Below are 16,809 nucleotides of genomic sequence, written 5' to 3'. Positions count from 1 at the left end.
TTCAATTAAACTGGAAACACTGCACCGTTTCATTTCCGTCTTCATTTCACAAACAGCTTCCTGATCTTGGGTCTGCTTCAGACTCTCTTTTTGTTTTTGATCTTTGTCCCCAACACTGTAACCCTTTCTCCACACGCACGCACGCACCCACGCACACGCACGCACACGCACGCACGCACGCACACCTCAAAAAAAAATTCCTGGTACCCTCTCCTCCCTGTCTGGGCTCCGTTCCCGGAGCTCAGAGCTAGAAAAAGCCAAAATGGAGGGAGAAGCACAATTGGCCGCTGGTCCCCAAATGGTCATTTCTTGTTTTGGTCCACAGTCCTGCTGTTGCAGCTTAGCTGGTTTTTGTTGTGATCCAACACTTCAATAAAAGTGTGGTAGGAATATAAAATAATGAAGTTCATGCACAAGTTAAACGAGAGCAGGCACGATATCATAAAACTGAGTAAAAATATTAAAAATTAATGTAACAAAGATAACATTAGGAACAACCTACAACATAATCTGTTTTTATTTACTTTGGGCTAATTGACTCTATTGAAGTGACATGATCATTATGACTGCTTTTGACTCCAAAGTCATCTTAAGTGATTTTGTACAAACACTTGATCTTTTCTACTTATACTAGTAATATAAATATACTTACTTTAAGCAGTGTTTAGAAAATAACATTAAATTACCATCAAAGCACTTAAAAAAAAATCCTTGAGATGTTTGTGGATTATTGCATGGCTGAAACATGCATTTCATATCAGACCAGCACCAGTTCGTAATTATGAGTAGAAGTGCTCCCGTTGCGACTTCACAAATAATACAAGGAGGTGTGGAGTTTTGACTAATAACATTTAAGCTGCTTATATCAGCTGCGTGCTGTAAATTTTCACTTTGCGGTTGCCAAAAAAGTTAGAAGGGGCAGTGAAATTAGTGACTGCAGAAAGCACTCAGTAGCAGCGGTTTATGAGCTGCACAGAAGTGAGCGCACACGCACACATGCACACTACAAAGTAGCAGAAATTTATGAGCTCCATACACGGAACATAAAACCGATGACCTTCACCGGCGCGAGGGACTCTCCAGCGCCGAGGACCTGTTCCTCTGAAGAGCAGAGAGGCATCCCCACAGCCCGCTTCGTATCTGACTAGCAGAATAAAGTCATCCTCCAAGCATGGAATATGATGAAAGTTATTTCAGATTCTGTCTGAGTGCAGATGTTGTAGCGTCATGTGAATCGTCCTTCCTGGTTGTTCTTGCTTCTTTCCAGATGTTTTAGATATCAATCTTCGTCCGCCGGCGTCCTGCTCTCGCTCTGTCTTATATACGTTCTTCTTCTCCTCAATATTTATGTCTGTTTATGTTTTTAAAAGCTACCTCTGCTGCGGTTGCACTTTTTCCCCTCCATCAGGTTTTCATGGGAAAGGTGAACTAATCTGATTTAAGGATGAAGTAAGCAGACAGTGTTCTGTGCTTTGCAGATATAAAGCTTCATTTTTTATGCTGCACCTTGGCTCTACTTATTACAGGAGCGTTCTGTCATTTAGTAAATGAAATTGTGCATTTATGCAGTTATTCATGCAATAGATTGACCGAGTCCAGAGTAGTAAACAAAGCCAATTATATTTTCCACCGCATCATTCCTGTGGTTTAAAGTCATTTTAATGACAAACCAAAAAAAAAAAAAAAAAAAAAAAGCAGAGAAATTATTTTTTTTCTACTTACTATAAAACTGTTACAAGAGAAACTCCAACCATGCTGGGCATTAATTAGTAATATTAACAAAACAAGCTCATCAATGCCAATGTGGAAAGCAACTTTTGACACATTTGCTACTGCAATAAAAACAATAATAAATCAGCTGATTAGAATAGTTGCTCCCAAACTTGGATCTGCCGCTAGAGTCAAAGTTTTAAAAAGTTTCGGTTTCACCGTGGCAGAAACTTTCTAAATGCCTTTCCTCTGGTTCAGAACCAATTTAATGAGATTCCAGAGTAAACGCCTAAATGAACAAAAATGACTCCATCTTCATGAGGCTTAAAGGGATCCAGCGTCGCTCCAGCCCACTGTTGCTGCACACTGCTGATCAGACGACTGAATAAAGACTACTACGCCTCTTTCCTTTATTTTATTTAAGCTTTTTTGCACATGATTTGGACTTTTGGAAATTTTTCTGGAAGCAGAAAAACAGAAAGTGTGGAAACAAAGGGAGGAAAATGCTCATTAATCTCACTGTAAGAATGTTGTTTTCAATTGGTGTAACAAAGCAAAAATAATTAGTAAAGGTCACAAAAATATTTAAGTACCTATAATATTTTCAGCGACCATTTTGAAACATTTTACAGAGCAGCTTCTTCTAACTCCTGGATTTGAAATCTGTTGTGGATTTTGCAGGTTGTGGATGATTCCTCCCCCCCCGTCCGTTTATGTGCCTGCATGTGCAAGCGCGCGCAGCAGAACTCATATGCACACGCGCCTGTATTTTAATTGGACTAAGGCGGTGAAGTGAAGCAGTAAGTCATGCTAGAGAAGGGGCAACGGGAATGGGGAATAGAGAAGGTAATCTGGGAGGAGGGGGAGGCGAGAGGGTGAGAGGCAGAAAGGAAGTAAGTTGGAAGGAGAGAAGCAGGGGGGGAGAAGTGGATGTGAGTGCTGTGGGAGCAAGGTAGAGGAGGAGAGCAAGGGCAAGAGCCGCAGAAAAGGCAAAACTGGAAAAAAAGGGTAAGGATGTGCAGGAGTAGATGAGGTACTATAACGATAATATGGAAGAGGTGGGGGTGCGCTGAGGGGCTGCGCATATGAGTCATCCGTCCTGGATCCCCTGGGGTGAGGGGGGTGCGTTCTACCCGAGCCCCTGGCTTCTCCTCCCCACCACTGGACTGGGCCCCAGTCATTAAATCCCTGGCTCCCAGCCAGCTCTTTTAACACAGGCAAGAGCCTTTTACGGCGTGTCTGTAGAAAATAAATCACACTGTGTGAATAATATATCTCTGGCGAACGCATTGGCAGGAGAGAAGGAAGAGAGGGAGGGACGGGGACGGAGAGATCGGTGAATTATAGTTGTCTCCCATGCATTACGTTCTCTTTATCCCCAGCCAGATGTGCTCAAAGACAGCCAAATACAGAATGTAACAAATTACACATTGCTCTGTGAGAACGTCGACCGAACCTGCACCCGAGTTTATTTATCAACAACAGCAGCATTTACAGGTACCGCATCTTTAGTCAAGAAAGCCCTATTAGCTCTGCCTGTATGGAGACACACAGCATAGCAGATGTCCATTATCACTGAGCTAGAGAGTGATCTCAATCTGCCCATGTTAACAGTCCAGTAACCTTGGCAGGTTAAGATCCCACACAGCTGCTTTGTAACAACATGTGCATCCGTTCTCCCGTCGCCGGAGCAATTAGTGTCTATGCAGCAGATTGGGCTTTGTTGTTTACATGCAGTATTCCTCAATGAGCATGTGCAAGAGGGAAACTTCATTTCAGTCTGAAAACTTCCTGGCTGCTTTTGGGTTCAGTCAGAATGACTGCGTGACGATCGCTGCACAGGTGCAGCGCAGTGCTTTAGTTCATTTATTTTTAGTAATTTGGTTCAAAATGCTGAATTGATGTACATATTTCCATATTACTGTTGATGAATATGGCTTACAGCTAATGTAAAGCAAGCATTTAGTTTCCTCATAATGTCTTATGAGATCATTCATAACAGGAATATTTTAATGCTGAAATATCTGTCTACTGAAAAGTAGGTATATGAACAAAGCCTTCAAGTTCTTGGTCAGGGCTCCCTTTGCATGAATAACTGCATCACTGCAGGAAGAGGTTGCTTTGATAGCAGCCTTCAGCTGGTCTGCGTTCCTGGACCCGGTGTCTCTCGTCTTCCTCTTGGTGATGCGCCACAGATTCTCTGCTAAACATCAGGCAACTCTCCAGCCTCCCTTCCCTTCTGACTCTGACAACTGGATTTCCAAATGAATCAATCAATCGTCGGTGGGGAAAAGGACCAGATCACCAATCCATTGCTGTTGATATTCAAATGAAATGTAAAATTTACTTTCATCTGAAGATGGAAGTTCTGATGAATGTCATGGACTGAGACTCCGGCTGCACCTTCTGCGTCTTTCCCCATGGGAGGGAATCTATTGTGTTTTTTAACATTTCTTATCATGATAAGAATAAAAAAAAAGACTGACAGTATGGTCGGAAATGTTATTTTCTCCACTGTTCCACAAGAGCATCAATAAATATATCAGTAAATCTGAAAACACTATTAAAACTGTGTAAATGTTAGTGATATAAATCACACTTTTTAAGTAAGTGGTGTCCTGAAGAAGCCGGTTTGGTTTCAGCTGTATTTGTGTTTGAGGTGCCATTACTGCTGTGCCATGCAGTCACAGTCATACCAAAACCAGAAATAAGTAGCTTTTTTCTCTGTCATTAACACAATAACACAAAAAGCAATTCATCTATATCGTCCATCCTTATTTCCCCCTTCACTTTCCTTTGGACGTTCAGTGTAATTCAGTAATCTGGGTCTATTTGTGGCGTTTGATGCTGATGTCCTATGCATTACCTTTCTTTTCCTCAGCCATCATCCACCACACCTTTGCTCTCTACCACTTTCCTTCCACTCAACTTTCCATTAACATTCCTGGAAACAGTAATCTACACAGTCAGCTTCTCTTATAATTACTTTTTGTGACTCATCCGTATTGTGTGTCAATGACAAGTAGTCAAGCCTTATGACTGTAAAGTAACATTTTCCATTAGTAAGAATCCCATGAATATTCTAATTTTGTGAGTCACTCCAGTTCCACTTTTTAGACCAAAATACTAGAATAAGTTAACCTTTTAATGTTCTGACATTCAAATGCACCTGTGGCATACTGCATCGTTTAAAATCAAAGAGAGTGAGTGCTTTCTCTTCAGAAACAAACAGAAAGGGTCATAATGTGACACTTACCAGTGAGAGCTGGACTAGAGCGCTCGTTCATCTGCTCCGTCTCCTGCCTGGCCGTTTGGAAAGACATTAAGCCCTGATCTCCGAAGACAGTGAGCCTCGTCCTTCTGCTCCTCCCGGCACACTCATCCTCCCGTAACCCCGAGAAAAGGTCAGAGGCCGCCTCCGACCGCTGCGATTGGCTGCCGTAGCTGCTCATGAAGCCCTTCGCAGGCTGTGCAGTCTGACGGGAGTGGAACTGGCTCTCGGCGAGCGAGTGGCCGGACAGCTGGTCCGACTCGAAAATCCCCAGGCCGGATCCCAGGCTGGGGCTCCTCGTGTTGCCCCTCTGCTTCTCCAGATGCTTTGAGGGACCCTGACCAGCCAAGTCCCGCCTCTCGCTCAGCATGCCGAGCCGCACGTTGGTCTTGGCGCCACTGAAAAGTCCGCCCAACTCCTGGCGGTCCCTCGGGGAAAGGAGAGGCTCGTCCTTGTGCTTGTGCTTGTGTTTGTGCTTTCTCTTATGAAGGCGGACCCCGGCCAGACCACCTGCACTGCCGCCGCTCAGAGAGCCCAGAGCCTCCGATCTCACAGTGGGGCCCTGAAGTGGGCCACTGGCACTGCGGATCTTCGCCCCCACCTGCAGTTTGGGGTGCCCACTCGAGAGGAAGGCTTTTGGCGGTGGGACAGCGGGCCTCATGAAAGGAGATGGGGGTGCAGGGCCAAGCGAGTGGTGGGGCAGGTAAAACGGTGGCGTAGTGGGGAAGTAGCCCAGATTCAGAGGGGGTGCGTAAGGCATCGCATACGGCGCTGCATAGTAATTCCCCCCTCCTAGCGCATAGCCATATCCGGGGACAAACGGCAGCTTGGATGTGATTGGTTCGCTGGCTTTGGCCGGACGACCACGCCTCCGTTTGGCCTTCAGATCTGCACTCCTGCGCAGGTATGATCCGGAGTCGCAGGCATAGGAGTCGTAGCTTAGCGGGTAGTAATGGTGAAAATTCAGCCGGAAGATAGACGGGTACGGATGCTGAGGGTAGCAGGTGTACAGCCTGTGAGAAACCCGCAGCTGCTGGAACTTTAACACAACCTGGAAGGCACAACAACACCACACTGGCTTAGTGCTTGCAGTTTCTCACAGACGAACCAATGTTTCATAACGCCGTCACAAACCTCTTCCAGTTCAGAGAGAAAATGAAGATGGTCCCGAGTCTGCAGGCATTTCCTCTTCCTCCGGTGATGTTTCTGCTTCTTTTCCTGCTGTGACAGATAGCTGTCCACGGCAGTGGCCTTTCGTTCACAGCGCGGTCTGCTCCCCCTGGTGGACGTGTCCAGAGCGGCGGCCTCTGGGGACTCGAACCCGCAAAGATCAAACGAGTACCTGCAAATACACGGCCATGAAGTTAAGAAGTTGTAAACATTAGAATGACCGTAACTTGAACAACAACCTTTCCAAACTTTGTCAGGTTACAACCAAAATATATTAATTTCTGTGGAGAGAAACTTTAATAGTTTCCAAAACGTTCAACAGATAAAAATATGGAAATAATCTCTTTTTACGGTGACACCCCTAAATTAATGGTCTGCAACTTTTGAAATCAAAAGAATCATTTTGCCCTCAATAAGGCCAAATAAAACTTGTTTTGCTGATATTTGTGGAAAATGCAGTAATAAATCCTTTGTTTCCTCTGCAGTTTATATTTATACCTAAGCACGAAAAATCAAAGTCAAAATTCTTCTGTGTGAACAAAAATTCAGCCTTGAATGCTGTTTCTGAAAAACCACATAGTTTCCAACCTAATGAAAAAAGACCTACAAGACATTATTGACTGTTTTGAAATCATTCTTTTGTAAATATTTAGTGCAATAACTCCACTGGAATAAACTTGAAAAACTGCTAAAATCTGAAATTGTAAATTGAAGGAGCAATACAAGGGAATAAATTTACCAATGAAGGTTTAAATAAGCAGTTTGCTGTACCTGCGACGAGAGGCAGGACCCTTTTCGGTTTGATCGGAGGTGCTGTTGTTGTCTGTTCCAATCCCGCTGTCACTGGGGATAGTCTCCTCGCTGTGGGACTCGCTGATGGGGGACAAGGTCACCTCCTTCACCGACGCCCCCTCTGACAGGTGGGAGGGTGAGTTAGCCAGAAGACGAGGAGGAGAAAGTTTCCAGCCTCCAGAGAGAAATCCTCTTCCTAACGGTTTGGTGGGCAGAGCTGAGATAGGCTGCAAACTCGGCATGGTGGCGTCAGTGTTGCTGGCTCTCAGCGACGGAGCGCATGAGCTGGGAGACGAGTTGGTGGAAGGCACTGCAGGGCTGTCGTAAAAACTGGACGTGGACAGTGACATCTGGGGCTTGTCCCTGCTAGCTTTGAGGGCGACGGAGCCTTGGGTCTCCGCTCTGGGCTTGCGCCCTCGCTTCTTACCAATGTAGATGGTTCCTCTCTTGCTGACATTAATCTGCTTACCCAATCGAGCTTCGATGGTGGTCGCCATGGCGCTCATGGCTGAGGTAACCGGAGCAGAAGCCGACTTCAGAGCCAGGGAGCCGTTCTGACTGGATCCAGAGAGGATCTCGTTCAGGATGCTCTGCATTTTCCCAAGCTTGGTCTTGATCACCGCCCTGGGATGACCTCTCCCTCGCTTTACCTTCAGACTGTTGAAACCGTCACTAGGAGAGGTGGACGCTGCGTTCAGCGTGTGCATCTTTCTCCTGCGGCTTATTCCCAGGTTTGACTCCTTCGCCAGTGGGCTCAGAGGTGACGTGGACGTGCCCTCGTGAATCGTCTCGACGGTCAGGAGGGGCTGCTTCTTGGGACGTCCACGCTTCCTCTTGATGGGGGCGTGGACGGTCAGGCTGTCGGTGTTGGTGTAGAGCGGACTGGAGGGGGTGATCGGGAAGGCAGAGGGTGGATCTGCCAGAGCAGAGGGGCTGCCCATGCTGTCTCTCTGAGGGGAGGTGAGACTCGTATGACTCTTAGCTTTCAGGTAGGACCACCTTTCGTTGGCCTTGGTTGGCCTGGAGGTGGCTGCAGGGCTGCTCCCAGTACTGGGACTGGGACTCAGGTCCATCCTGGGTCTGGGACTTGGACTTGGACTGATGCTAATCCTGGATTTAGGGCTGGACGTCGGACTCAAGCTAACTCTAGAGCTGGGGCTGGGGAGTCTGGGGTTTATGCCAAGACTGGGTTTGTTGATCTGATTGTATGTTGCCTCTCTGAGTTTCAGGGAATCTGTGAGGGTCTTCGGTCGGCCCACCGGGTTTTTCTTCAATCTGTTGGAGCTCAGATCGGTTTCCTGGTCAGGTCCGCATGTAGCTGCCTCTCCTCTTTCTGCCCTCTCTGCTTTATCCCTCCTATCAGCTTTTTCTGCCTTTTCAACCCTCTCTGCACTGCCATCCCTCTGACTTGAAAGTCGAGAATCGTTTTTGTGGGCCTCTATCTTGTACGCTATTTTAGGTTCGGGGGGTCCGGCCAGGGGCTTCTCTGGAGCATCCAGCAGAGTCTGCTGCTGGGACTGCTCCTCCATGGAAAACGACTCATCAAATGAAGGCCTCCTCCGCCTTTTTCTTCCTTTCCCGTCCTCCGCCTGCACAGGCATTCCTCGCTCTTCTTCATTGCCTCTCCTCCCGGTGTTTGCTTGCTCTCGCTCGTCTTTCCTTCGTTCCTCCCTTGCTTCCTGGAACTGCTCGGCCGCCCCCTCTAGCCTGTATCTCTGCCTCTCTTCAGCGTTAGCAGTGCTCTCCGTCTCCCTTTCCGACTGCCTTCCCCAAGGTGCATCAGCGCTCTGGGGGTTCGCGAACATCCTCTGAGAGTCTTTCCTCCCATATTTCCTCTTGATATTTCCAAAGAGTTGTTCACTGACCTCCTGCAAACCTTTTCCCCTACGGAGAGGGAGATGCATGAAAGGAAGATTAAGTTAAGACAAATAAAAAAGTAGGTTCACCAATCATCTCAAACAGTGTATCTACAGCAGAGATGTCCAAACGTTTTGTCACATGGGCCAAAATAGTTGGATGAAAACAACTCGTTTTACCTGCTCAGTAATAAACTAAGCAAACAATTACTTCAATTAAACATATAAAGTAGTTAGATTTGTTGCTGAAAAGTGATGTGTAAATTATTATAGATCCAAAACTTAAAAAGGGTTATGCACATTTGCCTTAATAAAAATTATTTTGTACATTTTCTAGGTATCACTTGTGGAAAAAATGGAATGCAATTTAGTCAAATATGATCAATAACATTAGGCTTCAGGTCATTCTTTCTTTGAAAGGTTTGCTGTATTAAATTTATGAAGTTAAGTGAAAGCATTTTGGGGTCCAGCTAAGTTTGCTTTTGAGCAAAAATCACTGTTTCTGGCAAGAGAATCCAAAAAGCATTGTTATTTAAAAACAAATACAAAATTTCACTTTGAGATAATTTTGTCCTAATTGATAGAAAGTTTCCATCTGCGTCAAATATCTGTGCTGGGGGGCCCAAATTTGTATCTTTCTTGAACTGAAGTCAGGATACAAACAGAATCAGTCCAGGGGCTGCAAGTGGCCCCCAGGCCGCATATTGGACACCACTGATGTCTATCAAACCCTACCTGCTCAGTGAGGTGAGGTTGAGAATGCTGGCGTCTGTGACCACCGGTAGCTGCAGGTCCGGAGTCATGGATCTCTGGGGAGACGGGCTTGAAGTCGCTGCCCGGGAGTAAGGCTGCGTCGCGTCGAGCGATGAGCCTCTGCTCCCTCCCGCCAAGTCACCGGATGACTCAATGCCGGCCGGTTGGCCCGGCGAGGAAAAAGCTGCCGCAGACGTGATCCATTCGGGACCGATTTGGTGCTGCTGCGTGTGACTGTGCTGGAACTTCTGAGTGAGACCATGCTGCGTTTGCTGGGCGTTGGGGAGAAGGGCGGCGCGCGGCTGGTGTTTGGGTGGAGCGGGATCACCCAGTAGCTGCAGAAGACCCCCCTCTCTCTGGTCAGGCATTCTGAACTGGCGCTCGTAAGTCTGGAGACAAGAGAAGACAATAGAATCCCTCTGTTTACTCAGAGAACCTGAAAACAACTTACAGCAAACAGCTGCAAGGGACAGTCTGATAGCTGCATGAGTAAATAGAAACGATTATCATCACCATTCAGCTAGTTTAGTGTACATTTTTCATTTCGTAAGCACACTTTCAATGAGTGAACCATGACATGACATTCATCTCTATTCATAGTAAAACCGAGGATTTTAATACGCCTTTTGTGCGAGAGCAAACAATGCGCAACAAAACAAAGGCCTTGTTTACAGAGCAATTAAATTCCTGTGGCAAGAATGTTTCATGCTGTGAGAGCATGGACGGTAGAGTTGGAGATGTTTGAGCTCCCGCAGTATCACAATAGCTAAACCCAGCCTCATCGCCTCACCTTTCTGACTCAGATCTGGACTTCATTTGTATCTTCTTGATACAATCTTCAGTCGTGTGTCAAACAAATCGAATGCTTAACCGTGTGAAAGAACTTTTCAGAGTCATTCATCCCTTTGAACATTTCCGCATTTGGTCATTGATAAGCTTCTATGCATGCTTTTGCGATTTTGTATGGAGAGAAAGAAAAAAGTGTTTTTCTTTTACATTTTTAACTAATAAAAATATAGACTTTGTGCTTCGCGTTTGTTTTCACTCACGCTTGCTCTGGTATCTCTAAATGTTTTGTTCTCTAGACGTGCGTAGAAAATATTTACTCAAGAAAGACTCATATCAAACGCATGCCGCATGTTTCAAGTTATTAGTTGCAAAATATGTTGAAAACCTATCTGTGCTTTTAATTTGAAACTACTTTGTGTTGGTCTATCGCATAAAATTCCAATAAACACATTGAAGTTTGTGGATGTTGAGTGGTAAAAGCAATTGGTTTCAATACAGTATCAAGGCATTGTGCTTTATACATAAATTACATGTGTAAGATTTCAATATGCTGCATCAGACAAGACAACCGTGCCTAATGTATCACTGCTGCATAATCAGTGCACCGCTGGAAGATGAGAAATAGAGCAGTGGATGGCCTTTGTGGTTTAGCCTGTTATTAACAGACTCAGTATGACGCAACAAGACACTGTTCTGCTGCACAGCAGGGAGATGTAACCTAACCACAGGTTTGCCTCTCATGGTCATGCACACACACACACACACACACACACACACACACACACACACACACACACACACACACACACACACACACACACACACGTTGACGTGCCAGTGCACACACAAAGACACCCTCACACTTTCATACAGCCAATTTAAGTTTTGAACGGTTTAAATGAGAAAAACAAAACCAGTTCTCTGCAAAAGCGCAAATGTGTATATGCGAGAAGGTGCTCTGCAAATACTTTGTGTGAGTATGTGTAATGCAAACACACGCATTTGTACACCCTCCATTGTTCACTGTGTTAACGTGTGCTCCTGCTTTCATCTGCTCAATCCCCTCAACAACACTTTTCATGCCATCTTGTCTTCTATTGGAAGTCAAATAGTGAGAGTTGTTTCCAGAGTCTGTTCACTGGCAAAGCATAGAAACACGCACACACACACACACACACACACACGCACACGCACACGCACACGCACACACACACACGCACACGCACACACACACGCACACACACACACGCACACACACACACACACACACACACACCCCCCCCACACACACACACACACACACACACACACACGCACACACACGCACACGCACACACACACGCACACGCACACACACACGCACACACACACACACACACACACACACACAGAGACACGCACACACACACACACACACAACCGCCAAGTTGCACAGCACATGGAAAAAAAAAAAAACACGCCCAAGCAAACAAACACTAAGCAGCGTAAATGATTAACAAAGCCAGCAAATGCATGCACTTCAGTGCACACGCATGCTGCCATTTGTCTCAAAGCTCACAGAGTGTGTGCATGTGCACGCACTGACACCAGAGAGGAGACCTGGAGAGTCCAGAGAGGAGTAAGATGACAGGCACCTGATACACGCTCGCTTTCTCATTTAACCTGTCCTAGAAAACCTGCTGCTCTGGGTTAAAGGAGGGCAGCCATGGCAGAGACAGATTCTAAGGTGGGGACGTCGGTTTAAGACAGACAGTCTCACACACATACGTGCCATACACATCCTCCCCACCGACCACAAAGCAACCACAGATAGACAATAAAAACGAGGAAACATGGAGGCAAAAGAGGGGAAAAATAAGAAGGCAAAAATACAAATGGTGCTCCACCACCACCAGTGCACACACCTCCCCTTTTTCCTGGTTGAGCCTGGGTTATATTGGCACCAGTTCAGCTTTTTGTTCTTAGTTTCCTTCACCTCCCCCCCGCCTCGTCTCTGTGTCTCTGTGTGAGGCATTTTCAGGGAAAACGCACACACTGTCTGATATTCACACAGTCAGATGTAAATAGCGGTCATAAAGAGTGAGCTGCCGGTACTCACGGCTGTGTTTTAGTCAACAAAGTGGATCTCAGAGTTGTGCTGCGCTCTTTGTTCCCAGATAAGGTCAACGTCAGCCTCAACCTGATGGGCATTCAGCTGAGAATAGGCACGGGCTGCTAGGAGATGGATGAAATACCTCAGTTTCATCAAACGGTTATCACTGTAGAGAAGAATATTATGTCTAATATCAATCCAAGGCCCTCTACTACTTTCCAAAACCTTCCTGGACAACCAGAGGTTCAGGGAAATATCAGAGGCTTCTTATTTCAGACGAGGCCATTTAATTCCTTCCTTCGGCCACATCAGGCTCCCTCTGTCTGTCTGCAGGACTGGTCTCTCCTGATATTGGCTTTTGGGCCGCCTCGCTTCTGCCAGTCTGTCCCAGGGTAGCTTTGGCTGCTACCATGTAGTTCACCACCGTCAGTGTGTGAATGAAAGATTTGCTACATTTTCTTTTGATGCGTTTTGCCTTCTGTGTAAGATGAACCAAACCCTTTGAAGAACCTGTTCACCTCCTCGCCTGTGGTGGCGCTGTACCACGAACCGGTGAAGGAAACGACATAAAAACCTCTGAAGAAAGCATCAGCACAAGTTCCGTCTTCATGAAATGTAAACAAGAACTCGTAGGTTTGTTTTGGACGAATCAAGCCCGGGTGCCGTCCACCTTCTGCTTTTGGAGCGGTCTCCGGTCTGCTTGGCGTTCATTCGAATTGCGTCCGAGTTGACTTCAACCGAATCGAGAAATAGGTCTTTCGGCGGGCCAGAGTTTGCCCTTTTTTGTCCGGATCAGAGTTTGATTGGGCGTTCACATCTCCCAAACCAGAGTTTGACTGAAGTGAACTAATCATGGTGTGAATGTACGCATTGGGTCCTTCCTTGTCCCTGGTAGATCAATTATCCAAAAATCAGAGATAAAAAAAGTAAAACATTGTTTTCTTCTCTTCTTCTGATCTTTGTTGCTACTTTCTCTAACAGCTGTGAGTTTGGCGTCGTCCTTTGAGTGGAAGTGTTTTTGTTGCAGGGCCCAAACATCACCCCTCCATGCTCTCTGTTGACCTTTAACACCTCTGACTGCAGGCCGAAAACTGCTAAACATGGAGCTGTTGCTCCTAACCAGAATATTTGCAATTTCTTTATGTGTTACTGTTAACCTGCAGGAGGAGGCAGCAGTCAGGAAATTAGGACATCTGCACAGTCGTGGACTCTGACCTTTTAACAAGCACAAGACTTGCCGTCCCCAACCTTTCCCTCTGCCATCTACAGGTCTGAACCAGCAGAAAGAAGATAAGGATAAAGATTGCTGAAGCACACTCAGTCCTCAGTTCCTGTTGTGCATTTTCCTTCCTGGTGACATTCTGCTCTGGTCCCAGATATGTGAACACCTGTAAGACGCCGCCACTGTTCCAACATCGACTCCATGACACCTGAGCGCCCGCCGTTTCTGAGCCGCACACATTCCTCCTTCAGTGGTGATGTAACTATCAGATAAGGTCAGCACGCAGCAGCTCAGGTCATAGATAATATGTGACTAAGTGCTGCAATCACCCAACCGAAAGGCACTTTGCAAATGAGTCAGCATAAATTTACGGACAGATATGTGGGCGTGCGCCTGAATGCATCACTCTCAGCCTCTCAGTGGGCTTTTATAAATTGAGATCTGATCTGAAAGTTAAATATTGCTCTCGGGGTTCCCACAAATGTTCCAGTAAAAATTTCCACTCCTTCCCAAACTCAAGCCTTCAGATTTTTATGGCAGATTTTATGGCATTATGGACATTTCAGCACAAAACCTTTAACTAGTTGGGTTTTATTATCTATGTGTTCCACAAATAAAGAAACAACACAAAGCTGAAGTTGGCTTCTGATTCAGCCAATTAGGGGCTATTTCTCTGCTTGTTGGGATCAGGACGGATTAAGATGAGCTCAGTTTCAAATAATACTTGGACTCGCATCTGGACAGAGACATCCGAGCTGAGCAGAGGATGTAAAGCCGCTCCAGTCAGCTGAGACTAAAACCAAGCTTTTTGGTCTGCACCCAAAATCGTGTGGTGGAAAACGAACAGTGGTAGCAGCATCATGAAGAAAGATGCTTTTCTTCATGAAATACTGAAAAAACATCTTGAAACATCATGATGCCGAGGTTTGCTTCACATGTTAAAGGACTATTTCGCAGTTTTTTAGCCTCTGGGGAAACCTAAATGATCTCTATTTCAAAATCTACAACTCTTAGTCTCAGATCTGATATGGGGTATCAAGCCGACATAAAATAGAAACAAGGAGAAGAAGGAGTAATGACTGACAGACAACTAAAGTTCTTTCAGATGACACCTTCAATCCATGATCCAGTTTAGTTTTTTGCAACCAACTGAAAAGTCCCCCAGTGGGATCTGGTGTAAAGAATGTGATGAAGAATATAGTTAACAGAGAAAATCTGGGACAATATCATGCAAAGGTTTTTCATGAAAATATTAGCAAGATGTTGAAAATTTAAGTAATTTCTTTTTCGAAATCTTTATATCCGAGCCAACATGTGCTCTGGAGACTGAAGCAAAGCTTTTTGACCTGCATGCATGCCACTATGTGTGACGAAACACCAACACTGCATATCACCACCCCCACTGTGACGCATGGTGGTGGGAGCATCATGCTGCGGGTACGGGTTTCGGATTATTTCCTATATACCTGAACAGAGACTGAAGACTGGAAACTCAAATACATTTTTCCGTGCTCAGTTTAATTTTATCTAGCCTTGGAAAATAAAATTCTGTTTTTCCAGACTTTTTGTGATCACATATGAGCCGCGTTCTCTCCTCTCCCCGTCGGATGGCGAGCTGAAGCCTCTTCCCGTCTCGCACAGGCGGGCCGATCAGCCCACTGCACTGGGAAAAGAACACCCTACACAGGCACACCCAAATCTCAACATCCCTCCACACGCACACCGGCCCACGCAAACACACACAAACACAGAAATCCTCATGCCCAGACACACACAATCGCGCTGCCCTTCAAATAGTTTTTTGCAGCCTTTTATTTGGCAGCGCGCCCAGCGGTTAGAGTGTTTCATTTTTCCTGTGTATGGAACTGGGCAGCTGTCCAGGCAAACACACAAAGAGAAAGAGGGAGCGAGGGGGGAGGGAAGAGGCGAAGGAGGAGGAGAGGAAGAGGAGGGGGGGCTGTTAGTAAAAGAATGAGAACAGCAGAATGAGGAGAAGAGGAGGGGGGGCAGAAAAACAAGAACAGAGGTGCCTGGACTTGTTTACCGCCACTTTCCTCTGAAACCTTATGATTGATATGATCCTGTCTTTTTCCCTCGCTCTCACCTTGTAGTCTTGGTTTTAACACCATGTAGGATCCCAACATATCCGCCACCCCCCACACACACACCATGCCCCTGTGCACCCCCTCCACATCCCCTCCTTTCACCCCCATCTCCTCGTCCTTTTCTCTTTTTCTTTCGTCTATTCTGGAGCTGACCATTTTCCCCCTGTGGGAACTGCCACCCTCCTCCCCGACATGCCCGCTTCTCTCCAGCTCCATTCAGAGCGTTGCTTCCCTGTGATCTGTGTTTCTGACAGCTCCATGAACACACACACACACACACACACGCACGCACACGCATGCAGCTCCTCTGCAAACAAACACCATGAATACTAACAGGGCTTTGTATCCACAGCACTTAAAAACGGGGTAGGAAGAGGCGGGCGGGGCAGGAGGGGGGTAACAGAAAGGGGAAAAAGGAGGGAAAAAGCAGCAGAGTAGAAAAGAGGAGCTGTGGCACTGTGTTGATCTTGTGGCCACTCTCACAGATCCCTCTACCCCTCACCCATCTAACCAGCCCCATTCACCCCCTCCTCAGTTACCCTCATCCCTGTTCCTCGTTCGCTCGTTCTTCCCACCAGTTCTCCTGGGAATAAAGGCTTCCATTCATGCGCCTGAGGAGACCCACAGCAGGGGGAGAGAAAAGAGGGAGGAGAGAGAGAGAGGACGGGGTAGGAAGAGGAGGGGTTGTCAAGGTGAACGGTTTGCGGATGGCTGGGATCAGACCCGCCGCTGCCTGAAACTGTACGTCTGTTTTTACTCAGCATGTTCCACTTCGACACGCTCTTCCCTACCTCAGATTCAAGTGGCTTCTGGGAAAGTTGGGTGGGAACATTTGGAAGTTTGGCTCCGAAGCCAAAAAAGCTCACAAACTATGAAGTCCCCTCACTATAGTATCTATATTTTCTTCACTTGTCAGATTTTGTCAAGCTACAACTTGAAGCCTTGATGGGATTTTTTAGTGACAGATCAGCAGAATATGGGGCTTAATTATGAAGTGGGAGAAAATGGTTTTCAATTTTTTTTCATATATACAGATAAAAATCTGAAAA

General features: G+C 46.2%; 1 protein-coding gene across 3 annotated transcripts in view; it reads right to left on the bottom strand.

The window, feature by feature from the left end:
- setbp1 (SET binding protein 1) overlaps positions 1 to 16,809 on the bottom strand; it is a 50,131-nt gene that overhangs the window by 2,651 nt on the left and 30,671 nt on the right. For 2 of the 3 annotated variants that reach the window (XM_055048807.1, XM_055048808.1), the window contains exons 3-6: positions 9,535 to 9,941; positions 6,923 to 8,827; positions 6,116 to 6,323; positions 4,967 to 6,032 (exon numbers count right to left, since the gene is read on the bottom strand). In XM_055048807.1, the coding sequence (XP_054904782.1) occupies positions 4,967 to 6,032; positions 6,116 to 6,323; positions 6,923 to 8,827; positions 9,535 to 9,941 (3,586 nt within the window). Of the gene's footprint in view, positions 1 to 4,966; positions 6,033 to 6,115; positions 6,324 to 6,922; positions 8,828 to 9,534; positions 9,942 to 12,439; positions 13,019 to 16,809 lie in introns of those variants that run through there. The other variant, XM_055048809.1, reaches the window with a different exon arrangement.

This window comes from Poeciliopsis prolifica, unplaced genomic scaffold (genome assembly GCF_027474105.1).
Source record: "Poeciliopsis prolifica strain line A6 unplaced genomic scaffold, Auburn_PproV2 SCAFFOLD028, whole genome shotgun sequence".
Classification (NCBI taxonomy): Eukaryota; Metazoa; Chordata; class Actinopteri; order Cyprinodontiformes; family Poeciliidae; genus Poeciliopsis; species Poeciliopsis prolifica.
The sequence above is the reverse complement of the archived record's forward strand: the minus strand, read 5'-3'. Positions and strand labels throughout refer to the sequence as shown.